Raw genomic sequence first — 22,142 nt, 5'->3', positions numbered from 1 at the left:
GCCCAGAAAATTAATTTCAACAATTCCATCGAATCGTATTAGGGACGTATACATTAAAGATGGTATATCTTCGTCGTGTCGCGAGATACGTGATATATTTCTAATATGCCACTAATAAATCACTGGATCGAATTGATGAGATGCGCGCGCGCGTACTATTTGGAATTTACGCGAGCAAAACCAGCGGCGGTGCATGCTGCAGCGTAATATGACCGCAAGGTGCATTAGATTAATGATAGTGATATGGCAAATCGAGGTTGCCAGTATATTTGGAATTTTGTATTAAAATATTAATAATCATATGATTTACAGTCAAAAAAGATTAAAAAACTATTTTCTATATTTGCATATTAACTCTCTCTGCAGCTGACGTCAAAATTTGTAACACAAATTACAGGATTACCACAAAAATTAGGGAATCATTAGGGAAATCGAAAACGGTTAGAGAAATAGGGAAAAAGTTCAAAAATTTTGCAAAATTTTCGAAGAAATTAATATTCTTAATAGAAGTTTGATATACATACATTACATTTATATGCAGTTTTTATGGATTACTACCAACTTAACAATTAAAAATGCAAACAGGGTCAACAACATTAATAGTAATTAATATATTGTTATGTTAAATTGATCTATCAACATAAAATATTTAACGGTTTCCAAATCAGGCTGAAAATACATAAAATTTTTAAATATTGAAAGTCAGAGAAAATCATGAAATTTTGTCTGGAAATCAGGAAAGTTATGAAATTTATGTTAATTAAAAGGAGTTAATTAATTTCACGGAACCAAAATGACATAAAAAAAGAACGAATACGAATATTTTATAATATATACGAATAATCCAAATTTGCAGCTATAATGTACCTATAATGCATAAAGAAAATTGAATTGTTCGACATTTTTAACATTTTTTAAGAGATTTATAAGAGTCAGTCCAATAAACTGAATAAATCCAGCTTCAGAGGGTTAATCCTAATAATTACATCGCATTTAAAACGGTCTCCCACGAATGGCCTGTCGATGGAGAGAAGATATTGCAGGAGATAGCAGTTAATAAATAAGCGTGAGAGTCTCTGGTAAAAGTATTTCTTAATATAATATTTTTTGTTCATATTTGTTGAAAGATTAAACCTGATATCTGCACACCCGGGCAACGCGGGCATAATATAAAGGAGATTAAAACGCCGGTCCGGCTATGATTCAGTGTCTCGCCGAACGTTTTTCCACGGGCGGGGCAATAGCGAAGAGTTAATATACGGATTAATATGTTCGCGCGACGGCTGTTAACGCCGCCCGCTTGGCCATTCCGTACCGCAGATATGCAAACGAATCTGGTCAAGTTGGCTTATCGCATCATCGATTTTCGGCCGGTGCATTTAGTGCCGCGCGCTGATAATAAAGTCGGTGAGAGTCGATGATCGGGAAAAGTCACAACCGGACATAAACCGGTGCCCGCCGCGCCGCCCGACGCGCGACAGTTAGATAAACGCTCGAAATCGACCTCGTACGCGAACGTTTATCACATTTCTCTAGCCCCTTAAATCGCGGGTATCACGTACGCGTTTCAAACGGCTCGGAGAAACGTATGGGAGGGCTATGGCGAGACGAGCTTTTGCTTTAACAAATCTTCCGAAGGCTCTTCTGAATCGAGCAATCCGCCTCTACAGAGATGAAATCTCTTAGAAGCTCTTAATTCTCTTTATCTCAATCCTCTTTATCCTCTCGAAAATTATCTGAAACTATGAATAAAGGACAGCTGTAATCACTTAGTGAGTCGAGAAGAAAATTACAAAAATGCACGAAAAATAAAATGTTCAATGGCTTTAGAATTTCAAGATTAAACGCACACACAACAACATACGTTGATTAACTTATACAAGCAGCGTACCGTTATATACGTTATATAATAAAACGTTCGTTTTTTGTTTCAGAGAGAAATAAAATTGGAAATTTTTTCCGCGCGCCATATTATGGATATAATGCTTAGGTGATTAAAACAATTATCCGACTTATCAGTTCACAAGTATTATCACTGTGTGAAAGTGCCCGTGGAGAGCACCAAAAATTCCGGAATCACGTTGGAAAAGATTTCTTTTAGAGAAAAGCGCCATAACGCCCCGGCGAATTTTACACGATTACGCCACCACATCGCGTGGATGGCGCGGCGCGGCGCGGCGCGGTTCCATCGGCGTTGTTCGTGCGAAAACACCTTGAAAATCTCGGCCGATGGACGACGCGCCAAACCGTCGAGGATGGAAAAAGGAGCAGAAGCGAGGATGGAACCGAACGAAGCTGTGTATATGTGCTTGTGTATGGGTATATGCGCCCCATCGGCCAGCACGATAAAGTAGGCATTTAAACGCGTCAAATAAATCGTGCCGTGGCCAATAAATCTCGGCCACGTTCTCGGTCCGGCCGATCGCCTCGCGTTTCGGTACCAATGGCCCTTCGTATCCCTTTATGGCTGTTCGTTACGACGTTAAGAGCGCCGTTAGCCTTTGCCACACGAGCGAGTTTTCCCTCGCTATGCGTCCCGGAGAGTTTCCCGCGCGTAATTTTTGACTTGGTCTTTTTTGGCAGCTGTGAAATTGGCCAGCTCCGCGTCATGTTCCACTCAACGCTTGCTTTTCTCCATCCTTGCTTTTCTCCGTACTTCGGTTTTAAATCATTCTACAGGATAACAGCGCGTAGTCGCGTCTACAGGCAACGTCTTTGAGGGTCCGCAACGAGGGTGCGGTTCTCACAAGCGCGCTTAATTAAAAGGTCTTGTTTATTCAGAAGGTTGACACTACATGTGCAAACAGGGAAGCGATATGGTCCGTCGTATAATTCATGTATCTCTATACCACGTTAAAGCACCGGTGTAGAAAAATTTGGCCTTAGTTTTACTTTGCAGAAATATTCACTAATTGCTTCAGAAACCAGTTTAATAAATGTTTGATTAAGTTGCTGGCTATTTAAAACGTAAAAGATATATCAGTGCAATCTTAATTTTAACTCTCTGTCTGCAGTTATTTTTACCCAATGTGGATCCTTTTTGTCCAGTTCAAGTTTTTTTCACTATTCCACACTAGAAAAACAATCTGATTGCATTAATTTGAATTCTGGTTGAAAATGGACGGATTTTTCTTGGTCGAATCTATTATAATCTTAGTTGAAACAGAATTATCTGACTGATATAATTAGAGTCTTCTAGTTTGTTTATTTTCAACTAGAAATTTTTCAGTATAGGCTTTAAAAAAAAATTCAAAGTTACTTTTCAAAAGCTCCGATACATTAGCAGTTTTTTAATTTTTAAATGTCAAAACCTTTATTTAATAAAAATTAACATTTGAGCTAAAATAAAATTTGTGCCAAAAAAAAGACGCAAATTGCAGAGGATTAAAAGCAAAAAATAAATCGGATATTTACATTATGTTCAGTTTTTATATCATAAAAGCGATAAACTATAATAATTATTCACTTCAAGGATGATACATTATTCAGAAACACAAACGGTATCGCGAGAAGAGAATGGCATTGCGTGTAATTCTAAATGTTGTTATCGCGCTGAGAATCCGACTGAGATATTCTGGTCTTTTCTGCGAAGTGAGCCTCCAGAGGATCCAACCAATCAGGAATCTTATAATTAAGTTTTCTGTCTAATTTTCACAATGGCCGATTAACCAGGCGGACGTTGGAATGCTGCAGGTTCGTGCACATAAACATAGCAACAATCGCACACAATTTCCGAAATTACATCTCCGAGCGGTGCGCGGCGGCGGGCGAGATGCCTCGTAGAAGATAAAAGATTCGTGGCGAAGGCGGAAGGATCCCCGTGAGATTTTCGACAAGGATCAGAACGTTTTCTCTTTAATCTCGTTTCGCTCCTGCCGCATCAATCTTACTCTCGAAAAGCGCGTTGCATCTATGGATTTTAATAACAGAACGGCTTTTAACGAAAGCTGATGATCTTCCGACGATGACGTAATTGATGCAACGTGGGAGAGAAGGAATATAACGGTATTCTCGCGTGTGGCAGTATCGGCAACAATTTCCGTTTCGTTTCCACGCCAAACATTTCAGAATTTTCCGCAATTTTTGATTGCTGCGAAAAACTAAATCAAAACATTTCTGGCAAACCAAGTTATCATGCACAAAAAAGCATCGCCAGTAAAATGTATGACATATGACCTGTGAAATATTTAAATTATATATATTGCATTTTAACATTTTATATTTCGACCCGGACATTACATTAAATTGTAACGTAATTTGAAAGTTTTGTGTCCTGTGTATTTATACATATTTTTAATTTCATACGCAACGTTGCACGTTTCATTTTTCGAAACTAGTACAAATATCGATTATTCTAACTCGACACTGTTAAAATGAAACGAGAGTTAATTTCTCTCAAGAATACTTAAGATTATACGACTTATATTCGTCGATATATTCACTTTGTGAAATCGAATTTAAATTTAAACTCGTATAAAATACCGCGAGAGTACGTAGAAGCAAAGCTATTTATAATAGCACGTTCTAAGATTAGTTGTAGTGTCAGTTATTACGGTCCAAGAAAGACCAATTATTGCATGTCATCGCATATGAGTATTTTTATGAAAGGAGATTTTATTAGGAGCACGGATGTCGGTTTCAGATGTCGGTAATCGTGATACATATATCACTCGCTACGGGATTAATCGTTTATCGGAAAACTAATCAAGTAGCAGGATGGAAGTACGGGTTATGAATTAATCCCAGCATCCGTTATCCAAACATATATACGTGATCTCGTAAATGCGCCTGGGTCAACGTTGAAATTATATATTCGGTAAGTGCAAGGAGTTTTTCATACGTTCGAGTTCTTAATCCAGCGTCAGCTGCAAAATTCGCCTCGTAATGGCCGAGAGAGAACGCAGGATTGGATAAAGAAAGAAAGAGGGAGAGAGAGAGAGAGAGAGAGAGTGAGATCTATAGCGTTTCGACGCGTGATCAACGACGTCACGTATCTCGCATTACCTTTCACGACGCTGCGAAGAACAGTTTACGGCCCCGGAATTAAGGCACGGAGTTAACGTCACCCGATTATGTTGGGTCGCGTTTGCGCTAGTCTTAATTAATCCTGCTCACTTATTCCAGACTTTCACGGCCGACTCGAGCTGATACGCTACATTTAATCCGCGGTCTTTGGCGGAAAGAGATAACGTTACGCCATTACCTTTTCTCCAATATCTCAGAAGAAATGAGAAAAAAAAGAAGAAAGATGTATAAGTTTCTTAATAAGTATCGACGATATTTATTGTACACATTAATGTATTGTAATTGTACACACACATTAATGTATTCACGAAAGTTACACGAAAAGAATAATTTTGCAGAAATTGTAATTTAGCTACAGTGAGAAAAAAACTGTTCATTCGACTAAATTAATTTAGTTATCTTTATTTCTTTCTTTCCTTGAAGAATGTATTTAAGTCAAATATAATATGTTTGACTAAATTAATTAAATTAATGAACAATTTTTATTTCTCAGTGTAGATACAGAATTGAAAATAATTTTATTTGGATCAAAATAATTATGTAGGATGCTCAAACTTGTTATAAGAATTTTAAAACTTTTTGCAGCATGGCTCATTATACTTGAGATTTCTACGTAATTATTTTGGTGGTCCAACAAAATTATTTTTAGATCTGTATCTAGTTAAATTTTTAGTTACTTCAGCAAAACCGTTCTTTTCCTGCCGGATTTTAGCTACTATTAATTCAAAAGCGGGATTTTTCGACGGGCATCTATCTCTCGACGTTGGGCGTATAAAGCTACCATCAGTAACGCAATATTTCCGCGAGAGCGTATATATATTACACATCTGTTTCCTACCTCTGAAAAATTTCTTGTAAGATAGTTGCAGCTTATGAAATTGGAAATAAGCCTGGCAAGAATCTTTTGAAGAGCCACCACGGAAGTAAACGTCATTTTCCCTGTAAACATTATAGCCTTCCAGCTTTTCCTCTATTGGGAAATCTGGATTTTTACAAGCGCGCAAAACAACATTCACGCGTGTGCGATGTCGCGAGATGGTACTCTTTGTACTACATCGAATTGAATGAAAGTGTCCGACGAAAACTGAAGCGTTTCCTAGACTATTATTCGCGCGACGACGTACAATGAAATACTCATTTAACGCTCGTTAAATGCACTCGCTGAGTGGCTGCCTGAGAGCGTACGCCTCTGTAGTGAAAAGTCGAAAAGGCCTTCCCCGATTTATTCTGTTGCAAGACTGAAAGTCGATCCTAACCGGAAACTGAGCCGCGAGAAGCGAGCTCTAACTGCACATGAGTACACGCGCGCGAGACAAAAGTAATTAAAACTCGCAGATCGTGCACGATCGTCGAGCTGTAAACGAGAGCGCAGGCTCTCTTGGTGTCGGTAGGTTTGCGCGAAATTGGAATTCCATTTTAATACGTTTAACAAAACGCGGGAAGATTAAGCGGAGGAATCCCGGGAAATTGATCGGCCGCCCACGGGGGACACCTAACACACTAAGATCGATAGTCCGTCCCGTCTAATAAACGCGGTCGCGGCATTTATTCCTCGCCACTTTTCTGATATTACGGAGATAAATGATCGGCGACGTGGAGCTCGTGGGGGAGAGGGAAGAGGAGAAAAGAGGAGAGGAGAGGAGAGGAGAGGTGGTGCGCTGCACCCGGATGTTGTCCGAATTCGCTGCCGTTTGCACGGGATGCACGTTGCAGTGGCAAATTGAAAACGTGTTTGGCCGTGTATAACGTGTATACATTTAAGTTTCACAAATGTTTTTTAATCCGAACATATGTGGCAAATGGTTACTAAATTGCAAGGGAGGCCGGCACATACCAAAAGTGGGATGTACGCCGCGTATTTCCGTAAGTTACCGGTGTTTTAGGTGTTTTATAATGTTTTCCGTGTGTCGCGTATGGGAATAGAGGACATATATTATTCGTGTCGCTCGCGATTCTTACTAGTAATAAACTGTTAAATGTCAAAGGAGAGCAATGGCAACCCAATTCCTCTTGAATTAAAATAACATTTTATTATTTCTAACTTTCGTATGTGTGTCTAAACGTAAATTAAACCATTCTTGTGGTCAATTTCAAAGTAAACATCCAAATTAATATATGTATTCAATAAATAATAAACTAAATGAGTCTCGAATTTAATTATATTTTCATGAGTATGTGTCTGTGTTTAAATTGTTTAACTCCATTTTTAATTAAATTAACGACATATTGACTAGGAGATCTATAGAAATAATTAAAAATAACTTGAATTGAATGTAACTTGACATTATGAATTTAACAGTGTAATCCACATTTTTTGACGAGTATTATATTGTTCGTATTGGAGGATTTGTGATGCTGGCGTGATTATATACGACCGTCGGAAGGTGTTGGCAGCGTGTCGACGTCATTTCCAGCTGGAGGATCGGTGAGATGCCATTGCAAGGAGAACCTCGTCAAAACGGCGGTTGATTTCCGCGAAGATTAATAATCTTCGAACGAAACGATTGTGCAGCCCGTCCGCGAGGCTCTCTTTCTCTCTCTCGCGCGCGCGTTTGCTCTCGTTCTTGCTCTCACTTGCTCGGCTGAACGAAGTTCGACCGAACTTTATTATAAAACTAATATTTTCCAAGTTCTATGAGGTATTACGATAGTTTTCTGAAAGGGCCTGCCAGCCCGAGCGGCAAGGCGAAATGGTTCGCGGGGCGAAACTTCAATATTCGGCGACCATAACGACACCGACTGATATATTATTTCCTACAACTTCTACTCTCGGGGTTTTGTCTGCTTCGCGACCGGAAGAAAGGGAAGAAAGCGCGCGCGGGGCGGCGGCAACCGAGCGGTCGAGACATAGGGGCGGAAAAAAAGAAAGAAAATGGAAACTTGATTAAGAATTCCATCCGCTCGTAGTCTCGCGCGAGTATTCGCCTTCCAGGGAACGAGAGAACTGCGATGTTCCGCGTTGCGTAGCGAAATGAACGTCCGGCAATGTGGGGATTTAATAATAAAACTGTACCGACATTTTTATTTCTTTTTTCCTCTCGTTTATTTCTTTTTTCCTTTCAAAGATAGAGAAGGTTCGGGCAGTACAATGCATCGATTGAATTAACTCATCGCTGCATCGAAATCGAAACGTGAGCTCGATGACTACCACGGCGTATCGCATCGGTGCAAATTAACCCTTTCGGTATGACCAGATCGAAACGTGGAGTGCTCGTAGTTGGCCGAGGTACAAGTTCACAAATACATCGCTAACGGTCGATAGAAAGCAATTTTGCTAGGCTTTACGTTATTATATAAAGAGTATATCATCGACTGAATTTTTTAAATCGCTGAAAACTTGCCAAACTCCATGGAGAGCAGAAACACACTTTTTTACACATTTTTTTTAATGAAAATATTCTAAAATAAGAGATTCAAGCGTCTTTAAATTGTCCTTTCTTTATACTAAGAGAGTAATTATAACGTACAAAATTTCTATAAATGATCGTAAATAAAGAGAGCGGATTTAACATTATTAGAATTAGATTTAACAGCATTCAATATCTTCAATTTGTGCAGATGTTAAAACAGAATCTCCCTGATTTACGACTTTTTATTCATGTATTCCTGTACATTCGATATTTGTAATCTCTTTTTAGATTCGAAAACATTACTCTCGGAGGAATTAACAAACATAATAACGAATAAAAAGGGAAACAACTTTTTATCTTTTTGCTTTTTTTAACAAGTCATGCATTTTTCTAGGAAGGAATATTTGCCACTCACAAACACATATAGTCTTAAAAATTAAGCGTAAATTTTCTATTTAAGATGAGATTAAATGAAAAATCGAAAAATTGTGCTCTTTATTTCGGGGTTTTACATTTGTTTTTTTTATTCAACCTTAATCTTTCTATATATTCCTCTTTCTCGTATTTGCGATTTCCATATTCGCGGTAGTTTTGCAGAACGTACCGTCATGAGTACATACATTCGTGTATGTATAGTTTTCGTTGTATATATTATATTGTTTATATACCACACAATGGTACGAAAATATTTTTCCAGTTTTATGCGTTATTCCGGCGTTTTTACATTTTTTTTCTAATACGACGTATATATTGCAACGCTGGTAGTTTGGCTTTACCGGCGGCATCGAAGGGGAAATTCGTGGGTAAACGAAAAGGTGATGGCGTAGCAATGGGTAAAACGTGGAAGTCGGTCGCGGGGTCAAGAGACCCAGCGGAACGGGTTGGGTGGAAGAGGGGAGGGGCAAAAGGGAGAGATAACGGAACCAAGAGACGCAGCGGAGAACAAAGGGTGCTTATCGACACCGCGGTTCTTATTCTCGGTAATTCCTTTTATTTTATCCGTTTCTTCTTCCACCCCCTAACACGAGTGAGGACCACGAAAGCCAGGCCACTAGTCCTACACGTAAGATAATCAGGTTGAAATCTACTTGAGCGTAAACCGAGCTATTTCCGGGCGTGTCCCGTAGAGATGCTCCGATTTTTTTCCTATTAAAAAATGTTTTCCCCGCGAAAAAGCGACATTAATTCACTCCGGCGTAGCAATTTGCTCAACTTCCGCGAGAAAGCGACAGTGGCATGTCGTGAAAATCAACAGTAAAGTTTAGTGACTGACGTCACGACGTAACTCCTAAATGACATTACAGGGAAAGAGGACTCGCTGGTTAAATTGAAAGAATTAATTTTTTACTTTAATCTTTGCATCTCTCTATGTGTACAAGCTCGCGACGTGACGGCGACAACGTCTCTACGTCAATTTATCACATCGATTTCCATCTTACTATTTACAAAACAAAAATTACGCTTTTAATATAATATTTGCAATTTCCGAGTTATCTGAGTAAATTCAGAGCGCCATATCGGCGAGTTGGCTTGAGCAAGGGAGCTTTTTTCGTGAGTCAATATTTAACGGACTTACCGGGTGTAGATGACGTACTGCGAAATTGGAGTGTTGTGGGAATTAACACCAGGTGCCCACGATATATTCACGGCTTTGGACGTGTAACTTATGACAAGTGGTCGCTCCGGTGGATCAGGCACGTCTGAAAGCAGAAATTTTATCATTCGTGATGCTGTTGTGCAACTCGTGGCTGTGGAAATTGTCGAACTGTCGAAAATTTCACCGCGGATTATTACTAGGTAAATTTTCGCGATTATTAACCAAACAAATATAACTGTGCACACGATGTGCCAACTACTTAGGAAAAGCATTACCTTAAAGTAGTTACAGTAGCTGTATATACGACCACGACGCGTTTACAGTATAACGCTAACTCGCTCCAGTTCCTTAAGCTGAAATTTATTTTCTCAAAAGTTGAAGTCACGTAGTTGATATTTCTTACAGACGTTTGTATCGGTATCGACATGTAATGCAAACACGCGTATCACAAGCTTTACACGAATACTTATGATATACATATTTCCGAAACAATCTTGTCACGAAATAGAAACGCTTGCAATGTTCCGTCGATCGTGTCGACAATTTTATAGTCGTGTTAGATTTTTCTCTCAAATATATCTTAAACATATTAAATTGCTGCGTGTAGGAATAAATTTGTTGCAATTATAAATAAAATATAAACAATTTTTAATATAATTTAATTTATGATTAAACCGGTTTAGCATATAAAACAAGTTATAATTTTTCTGAATGTATGTACGATCTAATTGATTCAAACTAATAATGTGAAACTATTTCTTCTTCAAATACCTTAAGTGCTATCACCAACGCGTAGGCGCCTTCCTCTCATATACTAGAGTTCCTAGAAGTAAGAGTCTGGATAATGTTGATCTAAAGCAAAATGGCAACGATACTTACTATTGTAAGCTGCGTAAAAGTATCGAAATATTGTGAATTAAGTAAATTGATTTTAAGCTTAATCCAGATAAACAATAAGAAATCTTATTTTAGACCGTATATGTGAGAGAGAGAGAGAGAGAGAGAGAGACAGAGAGAGAACAAATAAATACTAGAAATTAATTGCCTATAATGGTCGAAGTCGGATCTTTAATGTTTAAATAATTCAATGTGAATTATATATATATATGTATATGCTATATATATATACATGCATATATACCATATTTGTAGTCATTCGAATTGTGCAACCAAATTGGTTTTCCGGACTTATAAACGCAATTAAACTATTGTAATATATTACGAATTAAATTGAATTGACAAGCAATTTTGAATAATTTGATGCTCAATCAGGCATCACATTTAGAAAGATGTTAATGTGCTGAAAAACTGACAACTCATATAAAGAGTCATATATAATTTTATTTAATTGAGATAAAAGAAATTAAGAAGAAGGCAAATGTACAGACACTATAAAATAGAAAAATGACATTCTAACCTTTCTTTAATAGTTTGATTCTTTAATAGTCGAAAATTTATCACTTTGCAGAAATAACTGGTTGTTGTACTGTGGATGTTACGAAAAAAATCAAATCAATTTACCTAATTCACAATCACTATTTACAAGCAACTTGCAATGTAGTAGGTAAGTATCGTCGCTATTTTGCTTCAGATCAACATTGTCCAGACTCTTATTTCTAGAGATTCTATCATATACCTGTGCGTGCACATTGAACGTACACAAGGTATATGAAGAACTACAGTTTAAACACCGATTCTGGCAATTTTTGGTAGAGAGGTTTCCTAGGCAAGAGTACCTATACTACTCGGTGGTTTACCATTGCTTTCTAAAAGGAGCTACGAGTGTGAGAAAATTTTCGGTTCTGCCGTGGATCGAACCCGGGATCTCTAGTATACCAAGTATGTAAATAATACCGGAATATTTTAACAGAAAATACACGTTTATTGCATGAAAATGATAAAAAATATTTTATTCGAAGTATTCCCCATCGCTAGCTATACATTTTCCCACCTGTCTGATAATTTGTGGATGCCACGCCAAAAAAATTGTTGCTCTTTTGAGCCAAGCCAGTCATCTAGCCATTTTCGTACATCTTCGTAAGAAGTGAAGCGCTGCTGAGCAAGTGCGTGTCTCATCGATGCAAATAAGTAGTAATCGGACGGAGCCAAGTCTGGTGAGTAAGCCGCATGCGAAAGTATTTCCCAACCAAACGCCTCAATTGTTTTCTTGACCAGTTTTGCTGTGTGTGATGATATATTATCATGACGCAAAATCACTTTGTGCTGTTTTTTTTGATATTCCAGTCGTTTTTCACGCAAAGCTTGATTCAAATTGATCATTTGTTGTCGGTAGCGTTCAATATTAACGGTTTCGCCAAGTTTTAGCAGCTCATAATAATAGATCACACCTTTCTGATCCCACTAAACACAGAGCATTGTCTTCCGTCCATAGCGATTTGGCCTTGCAGTCGATGTCGATGGTTCGCCTGGAGTTACCCATGATCTTTTACGCTTAGGATTCTCAAAATATATCCACTTTTCATTGCCAGTCACAATTCGATGGAGAAATGACTTTCTTTTGTATCTGGCGAGCAGCATTTCGCAAGTGGTTTTTCGGTTTTCCTGCTGTCTTTCATTCAGTTCATGTGGAACCCATTTTCCCATCTTCTGGATCTTTCCTATGGATTTCAAATGTATGGAGACGGCTTCTCGTGTCACATTCAATTGATCCGCGAGTTGTTGTTGAGTTTGAGCGTCATCCTCATCCAACAATGCTTGCAATTCGCTGTCTTCAAACTTTTTCGGTGGTTTTCCACGTTCTTCGTTTCTCACGTCAAAATCGCCACTTTTGAATTTTTTAAACCACTCAAAGCACTGTGATTTACCAAGAGCATGCTCACCGTAAGCTTCGACAAGCATTCGATGCGATTCTGCAGCAGTTTTCTTCAAATGGTAACAGAAAATCAATGCTGTCCGCAAATCGTAGTTTTCAGGCACAAAATTCGACATGTTCAACGCTATTACAAACTATACTGTTGTATGAAACTTGTATTGTTGTGAGTTGAAAATCTTTGTCAGATGTCGGAACAAGGAAATGGCGTCAATGACTCAGTCTAACGGCAACTACATTGACAGCTATGGTCATCTATTGGTAAATTCCGGTTTCATATTTACATACCTGGTAACTGACCAGTCGACCTGTGCGCTGTCCAGTCTAGGGCGATGTTTCATTGATTATACAAAAATCGATGTTTTTGTCCATCCTATTAAATGGGCAAAAACATCGATTTTTGTATAATCAATGAAACATCGCCCATCTCTACTGTCTACTACACCACACGTTTGCGCTTATTTGAAACTACTTAGATAAAGTTAAATTATTGAGATATCTAATTTAAAATATTTAATGTAAATTAAATTTACAATTAGATTAATTTAACATAGATAATAAATTATGATTTTTATAAATGACTAAAATTTAAATTATTAAGATATTTAGTGTAGATTATTATAGCGTTTTGTTTTTGAATGAACTAATAGTGGATTTAATTTATGTAATTATAAACCAGCACAGTGCGGCGTATAACAAACATTACTTTTTTTTATACGATGTGCAAGATGCACATAATTACGAAGGTGCCTCACTTGATAGGTCTTCATCCGCTTTGACGGTTTGATAATTAAGCCTCGGATCCAATTTTCATTACGGAAAAATCGATCACGAAATAGTTTTGTGCGAGCCACGTTTATTTATCACGAGAAAAGGCGATTGCAGAGGTCATTCTTAAAAGATATCGTATACAAAAATGTACAAAAATATTGCGGCATACGGTACGTATATTACAAATTTTCGCAAATTCCAGTAATTTATATGCAATATTTTCGGAGAACATATAAATGCTCAAGATCATTGTCGATGTGAGCGAAAAAGGAGAACAGACAATAAGTCACAATATGCATTACGAAGATAGCAAATTCGAGAACTAAATTCACGCGCGTAAACCAAAGTTAAAAATAAAAATCATTATTCAGTTTGCAAGTTCTTGAAGTTCAATTTTGCTTGTTAAATATTAACGTATATCCTGCAGGCACTCGTGTCGTAAACGTGACGTACCCGGTTGAATACAACCTTCGCGAGACTCTTCTCGCCGAAGTTATTTGCGCGAAGGAGAAGGAAACACCGATCACGCTCTCGGCGCCGCGGCGGCGGCGGCGGTGCAGCGGCCACATCGGATAAGGCTCGGGCGTTTAATATGCACCGGCGTGCGGCGCGGCGAAATATAACATTGCGCGCACGTTGCATAAGATCATAAATGAGAGCAGGGACCTCCAACCTCTCAGGATGGAGTCGTCATCCTTTTCTGACCTCGCTCTGCGCGGCCTTTCTGCCGGCGCGCGGCTGTGCTCCCGCTGTTTATGTCGGCCGTTACCACACGCCGTGACACCGACGCTGAGAAAAATTTCGCACGCTGAGAAGAACTTCTCCCCGCGGTACTCGATTTACATGAATTACACGACTACCATACAATGCCCGGTTCGATATTAAGTATTGAATACGTGCCAACCAGAGAGCAGAGCTATGAAAGGTTGTATATTTAGTATTGCTAATTTACGTATCAGTCGCGTTAATTTACGTGATTTTAACGTAATTAAATGCGCGCTTGTCCGCGCAATTTGTATTTGCTCAATATGGCTTGATATGATGGTCGATCTGACAGAAAAGTTATATATAACGAGACATTTTAATTCACCATTTATTTCGCCGCATTAGCCTGTAGATATGTGATTTTTATGTGATTAAATGCGCACTTGTCTGCACAATTAATACCTGCCCAATTTATTTTCACTGCATTAACTGGCATGACTTTTACATGATTGAACGTGCACTTGTCTATGCAATTTATGTCTGCATATATTATTATTCGATGATAATCTCAATAATATCGAATTAATTTCATCACACAGAGAAATACTCGCATATGAGAATTTATCATAGATCGTATTATTTTTATAGTAATGAAATACAAGCTACCTCGTAAACACGTATTCAAGAACAAAGTATAATAATAAATATCAATAAACAGACGTACATTTATCTATATAATTTATACCTATCATATATCATTCGATGATAAGCTTGTCAGTAATATTAAATGGATTCTATCACACAGAGACACGTATGCATCACGAATTTTATAATGGATGGTATTTTTTTAATATGATACAAGATACTTTGTAAATGTGTAAAAAGTAACTATTTAGGAAAAAGATAAGACGTAAACTAATAAACATCAATGAATCGCGTAAAATCCACTCGTGACCAGCGTTATGGACATTACTCATGCTTATTGTTTTACTTTATGAAAAGCTACGACCAGTTTTATAATTAATAAGAAGCTCGTTATATTAGACTCTTGAATAAATTAGATTTTTTAATGTTATCTCGTTTGCAATCCGCGCGCCTTTCGCGTACCTGCTTGCATTTCCGCACGATGATATAACGGAAGAAAATTCAAAGGCATGGAAACGGAATAAATGAGATTTACTATGAAGCCGTCGTTCGCAAATTATTAATTTCACAAGGTAGCATTTCCGGTTGGTAAACGAAAAAGTGAATGGAAGGGAGAGGGAGCACATTATACGCGCGTCTTGAGTGGCTATCGGGGTTTTCTTTGCTTGAGCGGAAGAGTACGTGAAACAAACAAGATCCGGAACGAATCAACTCTCTTGTGCCACGGGAAAAATATTTCCCTTAAGTTTTAGCCTTTTTATGTAATCGACCAACGCATCTTTGTTTCCTCGAGTACTTTTCTCTATATTATAACACTTACTAATCTATTTTAACAGGAAACGCTTATATCATATCTAAACTTTGCCTTCCATACACGTAAAAATTGATATAAATAGCCGAATCTGCCTTTCATCATGATTTAGCTTATAAGCTTTATGATTTTAGACAAGAGATTAATTATATCATGAGATGAAATTTTATACTTTTTTCCTGCCTTTTCTTTCGTTTTCTCGTTTTTGCAGTACGTACGGTGATTGCCTCGTCAATTTCTATTTTCTATTCTAGCAAAAAAGTACTCACGATATTCAATGAAATGAAATTAAAATCAATTGCAAGTCTTTACGTTAATTTTCTCCAGAGCAGGTGCTATGGGAAACACACACACACACACACACATTTCTCTCTCTCTCTCTCTCGATTGCCCATTAATTCTATACCATTTAAACAGGGTATGCGCCGCTGCATCGCTCTACCACCCGCCGTGCGTTGCGGCCTTTCATTAATAATTCATGCTTTCTGCTTTACGGGGTCAACAGTGGACGTTTCTTTATCCGAGCCGCAAGTCGAGCGCGTTGCATTGCACAAAGCCACCGACGGACGTGCGGCAAAGTAAAATCGAGCGGGCTGGACGCGTGCGAGTCTCGTTATACAGATTCCTACACTTAACGTTTTGCAATATTCAAACGACTCGCTCCCCGGGGGAGTGAAACGTTTATAAATTCCGTAGAATGTTTATAGATCCCCGGTCACTTGCTTCGCGCAGAGCGGCTACCATGCTTGAACTTTCCGCAAAGTGAAAATTTTATTATTATACGGATTATTTACCGCTGAAGGTAATTACACGATGAAATAATGACGTCGTTTTATGTCGAAGTCGAAGCGCGTCGCGAATAATTGACGACAATTGCAACAAACGCGATTGGAACCGTGTAGTCTAAATAATCTCCCGACTTGTAAGAGTGTATCTTCTAGACGATATTTTTTACGTTAAATCTTTGCTTGAATGTAAACTGAAATATGCAAAACAGATACGTGAGGTGACTAATTAAATCTCAACGTAACGAGTTAAAACTTCGGTGAATTTACGCGACAGTTTTTCTAAGTTAAAAACTAGGCGGTACCTACAATGAAATTAATTGTTAAAAGTATTTCCCGTTACGGAGGACGGGATGACCGATACGGAAGGTACCCTGGTGCGCGTGTATTAGTTGGTGCATACCAGGATAACCACGCGTATGCACCGAAGGACGCCACGTCGTCCCTCTCTTACGGTGGGTAGAATATAAATTTCTACGAGCGCGTTTAGCGGAATTTACGAGCGTCATTTTAAGAACTGTTTTGCCTTGCTCAACCATATGGCTCCCACGTAAATATCTCTCACCCCGTTTCACCGTTAAAACTCAGTATTCAACCATTAACCGTACTCCCATTCTGCCTACTTGTGACGCGTAAGTTTCTCCTTTTCACCGACGTCATTGACATAATTAACACTTTAGTTATTTGTGACAAGATTAACGCGACTTGGCCTAATATTTCCCTTTTTTTTTGTTTGAAGGAAATTAGTGTCATGATAGTTTGTATATACAGTTGATGATACTAATAGTTAACTTTGTTAACAATTCCAGTAGTATTAGGATTGCGATGAAAACTTCAAAAATTACTGTTTACTTGGGGAGTATTCAAAGTCGTTCAACGTTTTACAAGAGCGAGGAAAAAGTGTTCTCTTCTAAGTAAAATATTACTTCTATCAATATAGACACAGAAAAATTAAAAAGTTTTATTTAGTACGAAAGCTTATATGCTGCTGATAAAGGGAGTTAATGCATTCTTTCTTTCTTTTCTATTTATTTTTCAGAAAATAATTGTAAGATAGCTCCAAAATAGCGTGTAAATTTAAATATATATTCTGCTAAAGGGATATCTCTTATTTAAAGCGGAAGAAACTAATGCATTTATTTATTTAAAGAACATTGACACAAATCTTATAATTGTTTTCAACGCTATCTATTTTTAACGTTAAATTAAAATGGAATTTAGGATCTCACTTTATTTTAACTTTAATAAAAATAGAAAAAAGTATATATATTATTCGTGTGAACATTAGATTTATTTAATAATAATAATAATTGTGTACGCGAAGAAGTCAGAGCGATTGATACAAATCGCAATGCTTTTCTCAAGATTCGACGGCGATTTCCGTTGAATATGTATGCTCGATCATGCTCTCGCGTCGCGACAATCGTCGATATTTTCCCTGCGCGGCCGACATGTCGCCGTCGTTAGTTCAAGAATGGGATTACAGGGTACGAAGGCGTACGCAAAGTGAAAAATCACGGGATGTCTCGGACGAAATTGGTCCGTGGTCCATTCCCCAGACCTTCGTTCGTCGTTGGAGATATCGATTCGATTCACGGTGGATTTGCGTGGTCCTTTGTGCGAGAGGACGAACCCAGGTGCCCGGACCGACGAATCGTAATAGAAGGCAGTTTCCAAGGAGTGCGTTTGGAAACACTGGAGCCCTCCCTTCCTTCTGCTCTTCCCCCTCGAATGTGGAAAGGTTTCTCTTCGTCCTCTTTCGTTTTTATTCATTTTTACCTCTCCGCTTCCGGCTGTCAGCTTTTCTTTACGTACACTACATATAAGTATACATACGAGAGAGCCTGTATGCGAGAGAGGACATTCGCGTTTTAGCTACATATCTGTCGTAGATATGTACGGTCGTCAGGCCTTCTCCGTACATTTAGTACATTTATCTATATATATATATAATATATACGGATATATATATATGTACCGTCAGTATGTATATACGTCTTCTCCGCGCTATATCCAGCGAAATAATTCGTAATGCAATAGTAGAAATAAAAAAAGGGGGAAAAAAGGAATATTTCGTATGAAAGTTGCACGGTTTAAAGGGTCATGCACACATATACATATATCTATATATACGCTGCTGTGAGTCCTTGTCGCGTGAATTTGCCCTCCGCGAAAATTTCCATACGCACGGCTACATTACGGCATTTTAAGTGAAACGTCCAATTCGCGCTTCCGCTTATTTTCCGCCCTTACACGACGATGTAATTTTTCCCATTTGCCAATCGTAAGAGTCACGTAAAGCAACAAATTCTTTGCACGATTGTCATTGTCGCGTTTTATTCGGGACGCTTTTTTACCCCTCGAAGCTGTACGTACAGGGAATGAAAAATTACAGTAAGATCTCACTATATAAAAATGTCGTATTTGACCCAAGACGTCACCTCGCATCCCGCGCTTCGTGCTTCGAATTATCTGAATAACTTCATCATGATCGCACTGTTGGAATTTCATGATCGCGCTTACCGTGGCGGCGGCAGCGGCGCGGCGCGGCGGCGGTCGCGCTCAAAATGCGGAAGCAATGTCCATAGGTTGTGTATGATGTTTATCGATAAATGGGCCCCGGAGTGGAGCTACATCGGCAACTTGATATTTCCCATGGGCGAAATGAGTGCACGCAACGTCGTTTGTGTTAATCACGCCTCGAATTATTTGCAACGAATAACGCGATACTAACGTAATGTAGCGTTTTAATCAAATCATATCTATACGAGCTCGTTGTTAAACACGCCGGATATCCAAAAAGCGACTAGCTGCTCATTTGGATTACAAGGTTACTCATTCGTTGTCCGCTTCGTATCTATATCTATTACGATCGATCTGAACCGAAACTTGCAATCTTGATATCGATCCTCTCTTTATTTTCAATTATTGGTTATTACAGAGAATCTGCTTCTCACTAATCTATATATGGTTTATCACTATTGCACAGGACGATCGCCTGCAGCCGCGTATATAACACGATTGCGATTTAGATTCGATTCGATTCGGACACGCCGGCGCGTTATTTATTTCAAATTTTGGTTGCGGTTTTTGACGCGGAAACAGCGAGCCGTTGCTTTTACTAACCGGGTGAAAACGTGCCTCTGTCACGGAAATAGAGAGGCAGAAAGAGACAGAGAAAAAGAGAAAGGGGGAGAGTGAAGAGTAAAACGGAAAGGGCAGTTGTGGACCGTCGGTGCAGTGGCCATGCCGAGAGTCTCGCGGTAAATATCCCCCATCAAAAACAGCGTCGGCAAATTAACCCGTACAGTAGCCGCCTGTCTACTTGGAGAACCGAATATGCGCGAGCGGTATAACTGTGTACTCGAAACGACAAGCCGCCCGCATCGTCAAGTCGAGAAAACATTTCGGCGAAACACCGCGTCCTCCTTTCTCGTATCTCCGCGCGGCGAACAGAACGACTAGTTTCCCTAGAGATATTCATAGTCGATTCTTATATTTAAGACTGTCTTAAGTACAGTTTTAAGATGTCATGAACTAATGAGACTCTCATTGGCACTATTGCCAAGTCTTTTCGAAAGTTATCTTATATTGCAATTTTCTCAATATTTTAGCTGTAATTTGCCTTTTTTGCATTTTCCTACCCACCTCCGGAAATTTTCCCTTTTGTATCCCCAAAAAACCTTCCGGTAAAAAGAAAAAACCTCCAAATCTAGTAGAAATTCTACTGACTTGGCAACACTAAATCAGAGTCCGATTCTTATATTTGAAACAATCTTAAGACGTCATAAGCCAATCAGAGGGGACTATATTAGCATTACTTAAGACATTATTTAAGACGATCTTAAAATAAGAACGGACTTTGAATAACGGCCAAGAAGACAGAAGGTCTGTTCGTGTTGCTTGCATTTTTGCACTCAGGATTTTCGCTTCCTCTCGTTTCAATACCTGAATATATTTACCTCATTTTGAATACAAAAATTTTGGGAGATTTCAAACAGACCTGGAGCCTGGCTGTCGCTTAGATCCCTTTCGATTGTCATACCCATACATACATGGGGGTATCACAATCAAGTTTAACGGAACGCAAATACACACACACACACACACATTTCAAACATGCACATATATTTTACACTTATACACTGAAAACACATATATTTTACACTTATCACTGAAAAAAAATTTACTAAACCTTATTATATATTCCTTTGAATAGTATATATACTAAATAAACATTTTTTTTTACTTAGAGTAAATATTAATAAATATCAACTTTATCATTTTTACTTTTGTAAATAGACATGTAAGCATTAACAACTGGCTTGACTCCTTAGCCTTGTTATTACAATTTATTGGAAATCTAAATATATTTATTAAAAAAATAATAGTTAATTCAAATTAAGGGGATGCTGGAGTGATCAAAATTGTGGGGGAATATTGCAGATCGATATAAATCTCCGAATTTACTGGACGGAATAAAAAAATCCTTTTACAGGATTAAAGTAGACGCAAAATTTGATGGTGCTGCAGTGGACTTTATACTAAAATTGAAAAAAAAAGTTAAAAACTTACATTTTTTCAATTCGTAAAGCTGTCAACCTGACGTAGATATTTCCTTAATACAAAAGTTTTATAACTCGTATGGACCAAACGACAGAGTACAGCACTAAGCATATTACGTACACAAACAATACTGAGTTTATAAAACTAAGATTAAAAGCTTCAAAAGAAAAATTGGTAAATGTTAAGAAAAGGAGAGCCACCTCCGATGACATATGTTGTCAAGGTCGTGACCCTGAGTGACCTCCCCTTAATGGCTTTTGTATTAAAAAATATGCAGGCTATTTTCAAATTCGTGCCCGCGAAGTACAAGACGTGATACTTTATGCTAAAACAAACTTTTTCCTTTAACGAAATTGCGTCCGATAAATAATTTTTGCGCTTATTTGTTGACTTCAACCTGCTCTCCTGCAAAAGGAAAAAAATTGTTTCTTTTAGCGTAAAGTATGACGTCTTATACTTGGGCCCTGTATAATTGCATTTAGTAAATATTTATTTAGAACTATTCAAAGAAATATTTATTAAAATTTAGTGTTTTTTTTCAATTTGTGAGCAGTTTTGTAGGCATGATCAGGCTGTCTTCTAAGGACATTAAGGCTCGGTTTCATCAATGTAAAATTATCTTTAATTTTGTTTAATTTATTTTTTATCTCTCCCTAATTCTAAAATAAAACAATTTAAAAAATAAAAAAGATAAACAATAAGTTAAACCGAGATTAAAGTTAATCTTACATTGGTGGAATCAGAGCTAAGAGAGACGAGCTTCTCTGGCGAAAATAAAAATCGGAGCGTAAGTCGAATGTAAGGGGAGAATGACAAGCATAAACGTAGCTTCTAGGAGACGAAAATTGAGACAATAAAAAAGGCATTTACTCTTCTTTTACGTTTCACTGTCTCAATTTTCACCTTCTAGAAACTCCGTTTACGCTTCTATTACTCTCCCACATTCGACTTACGCTCCGATCTTTATTTTCACCAAAGTTTCCGCCGGTCATATAGTGGAACGCCGATCACGACGCATAGGAGTCTCGTCCGTAGATCGGCAGAATTCTAACTCGAC

General features: G+C 38.1%; 1 protein-coding gene across 3 annotated transcripts in view; it reads right to left on the bottom strand.

The window, feature by feature from the left end:
* Positions 1 to 22,142, bottom strand: part of LOC108770135 (Protein tyrosine phosphatase 99A) — a 230,540-nt gene that overhangs the window by 77,584 nt on the left and 130,814 nt on the right. For all 3 annotated transcript variants that reach the window (XM_018521487.1, XM_018521504.1, XM_018521494.1), the window contains exon 2: positions 9,952 to 10,075. In XM_018521487.1, coding sequence (XP_018376989.1) covers positions 9,952 to 10,075 — 124 coding nt within the window. The remainder of the gene's footprint in view (positions 1 to 9,951; positions 10,076 to 22,142) is intronic.

This window comes from Trachymyrmex cornetzi, unplaced genomic scaffold (assembly GCF_001594075.2).
Source record: "Trachymyrmex cornetzi isolate Tcor2-1 unplaced genomic scaffold, Tcor1.1 scaffold123, whole genome shotgun sequence".
Classification (NCBI taxonomy): Eukaryota; Metazoa; Arthropoda; class Insecta; order Hymenoptera; family Formicidae; genus Trachymyrmex; species Trachymyrmex cornetzi.
Note: the sequence above shows the minus strand (reverse complement) of the source record. Positions and strands in the feature narration are given on the sequence as shown.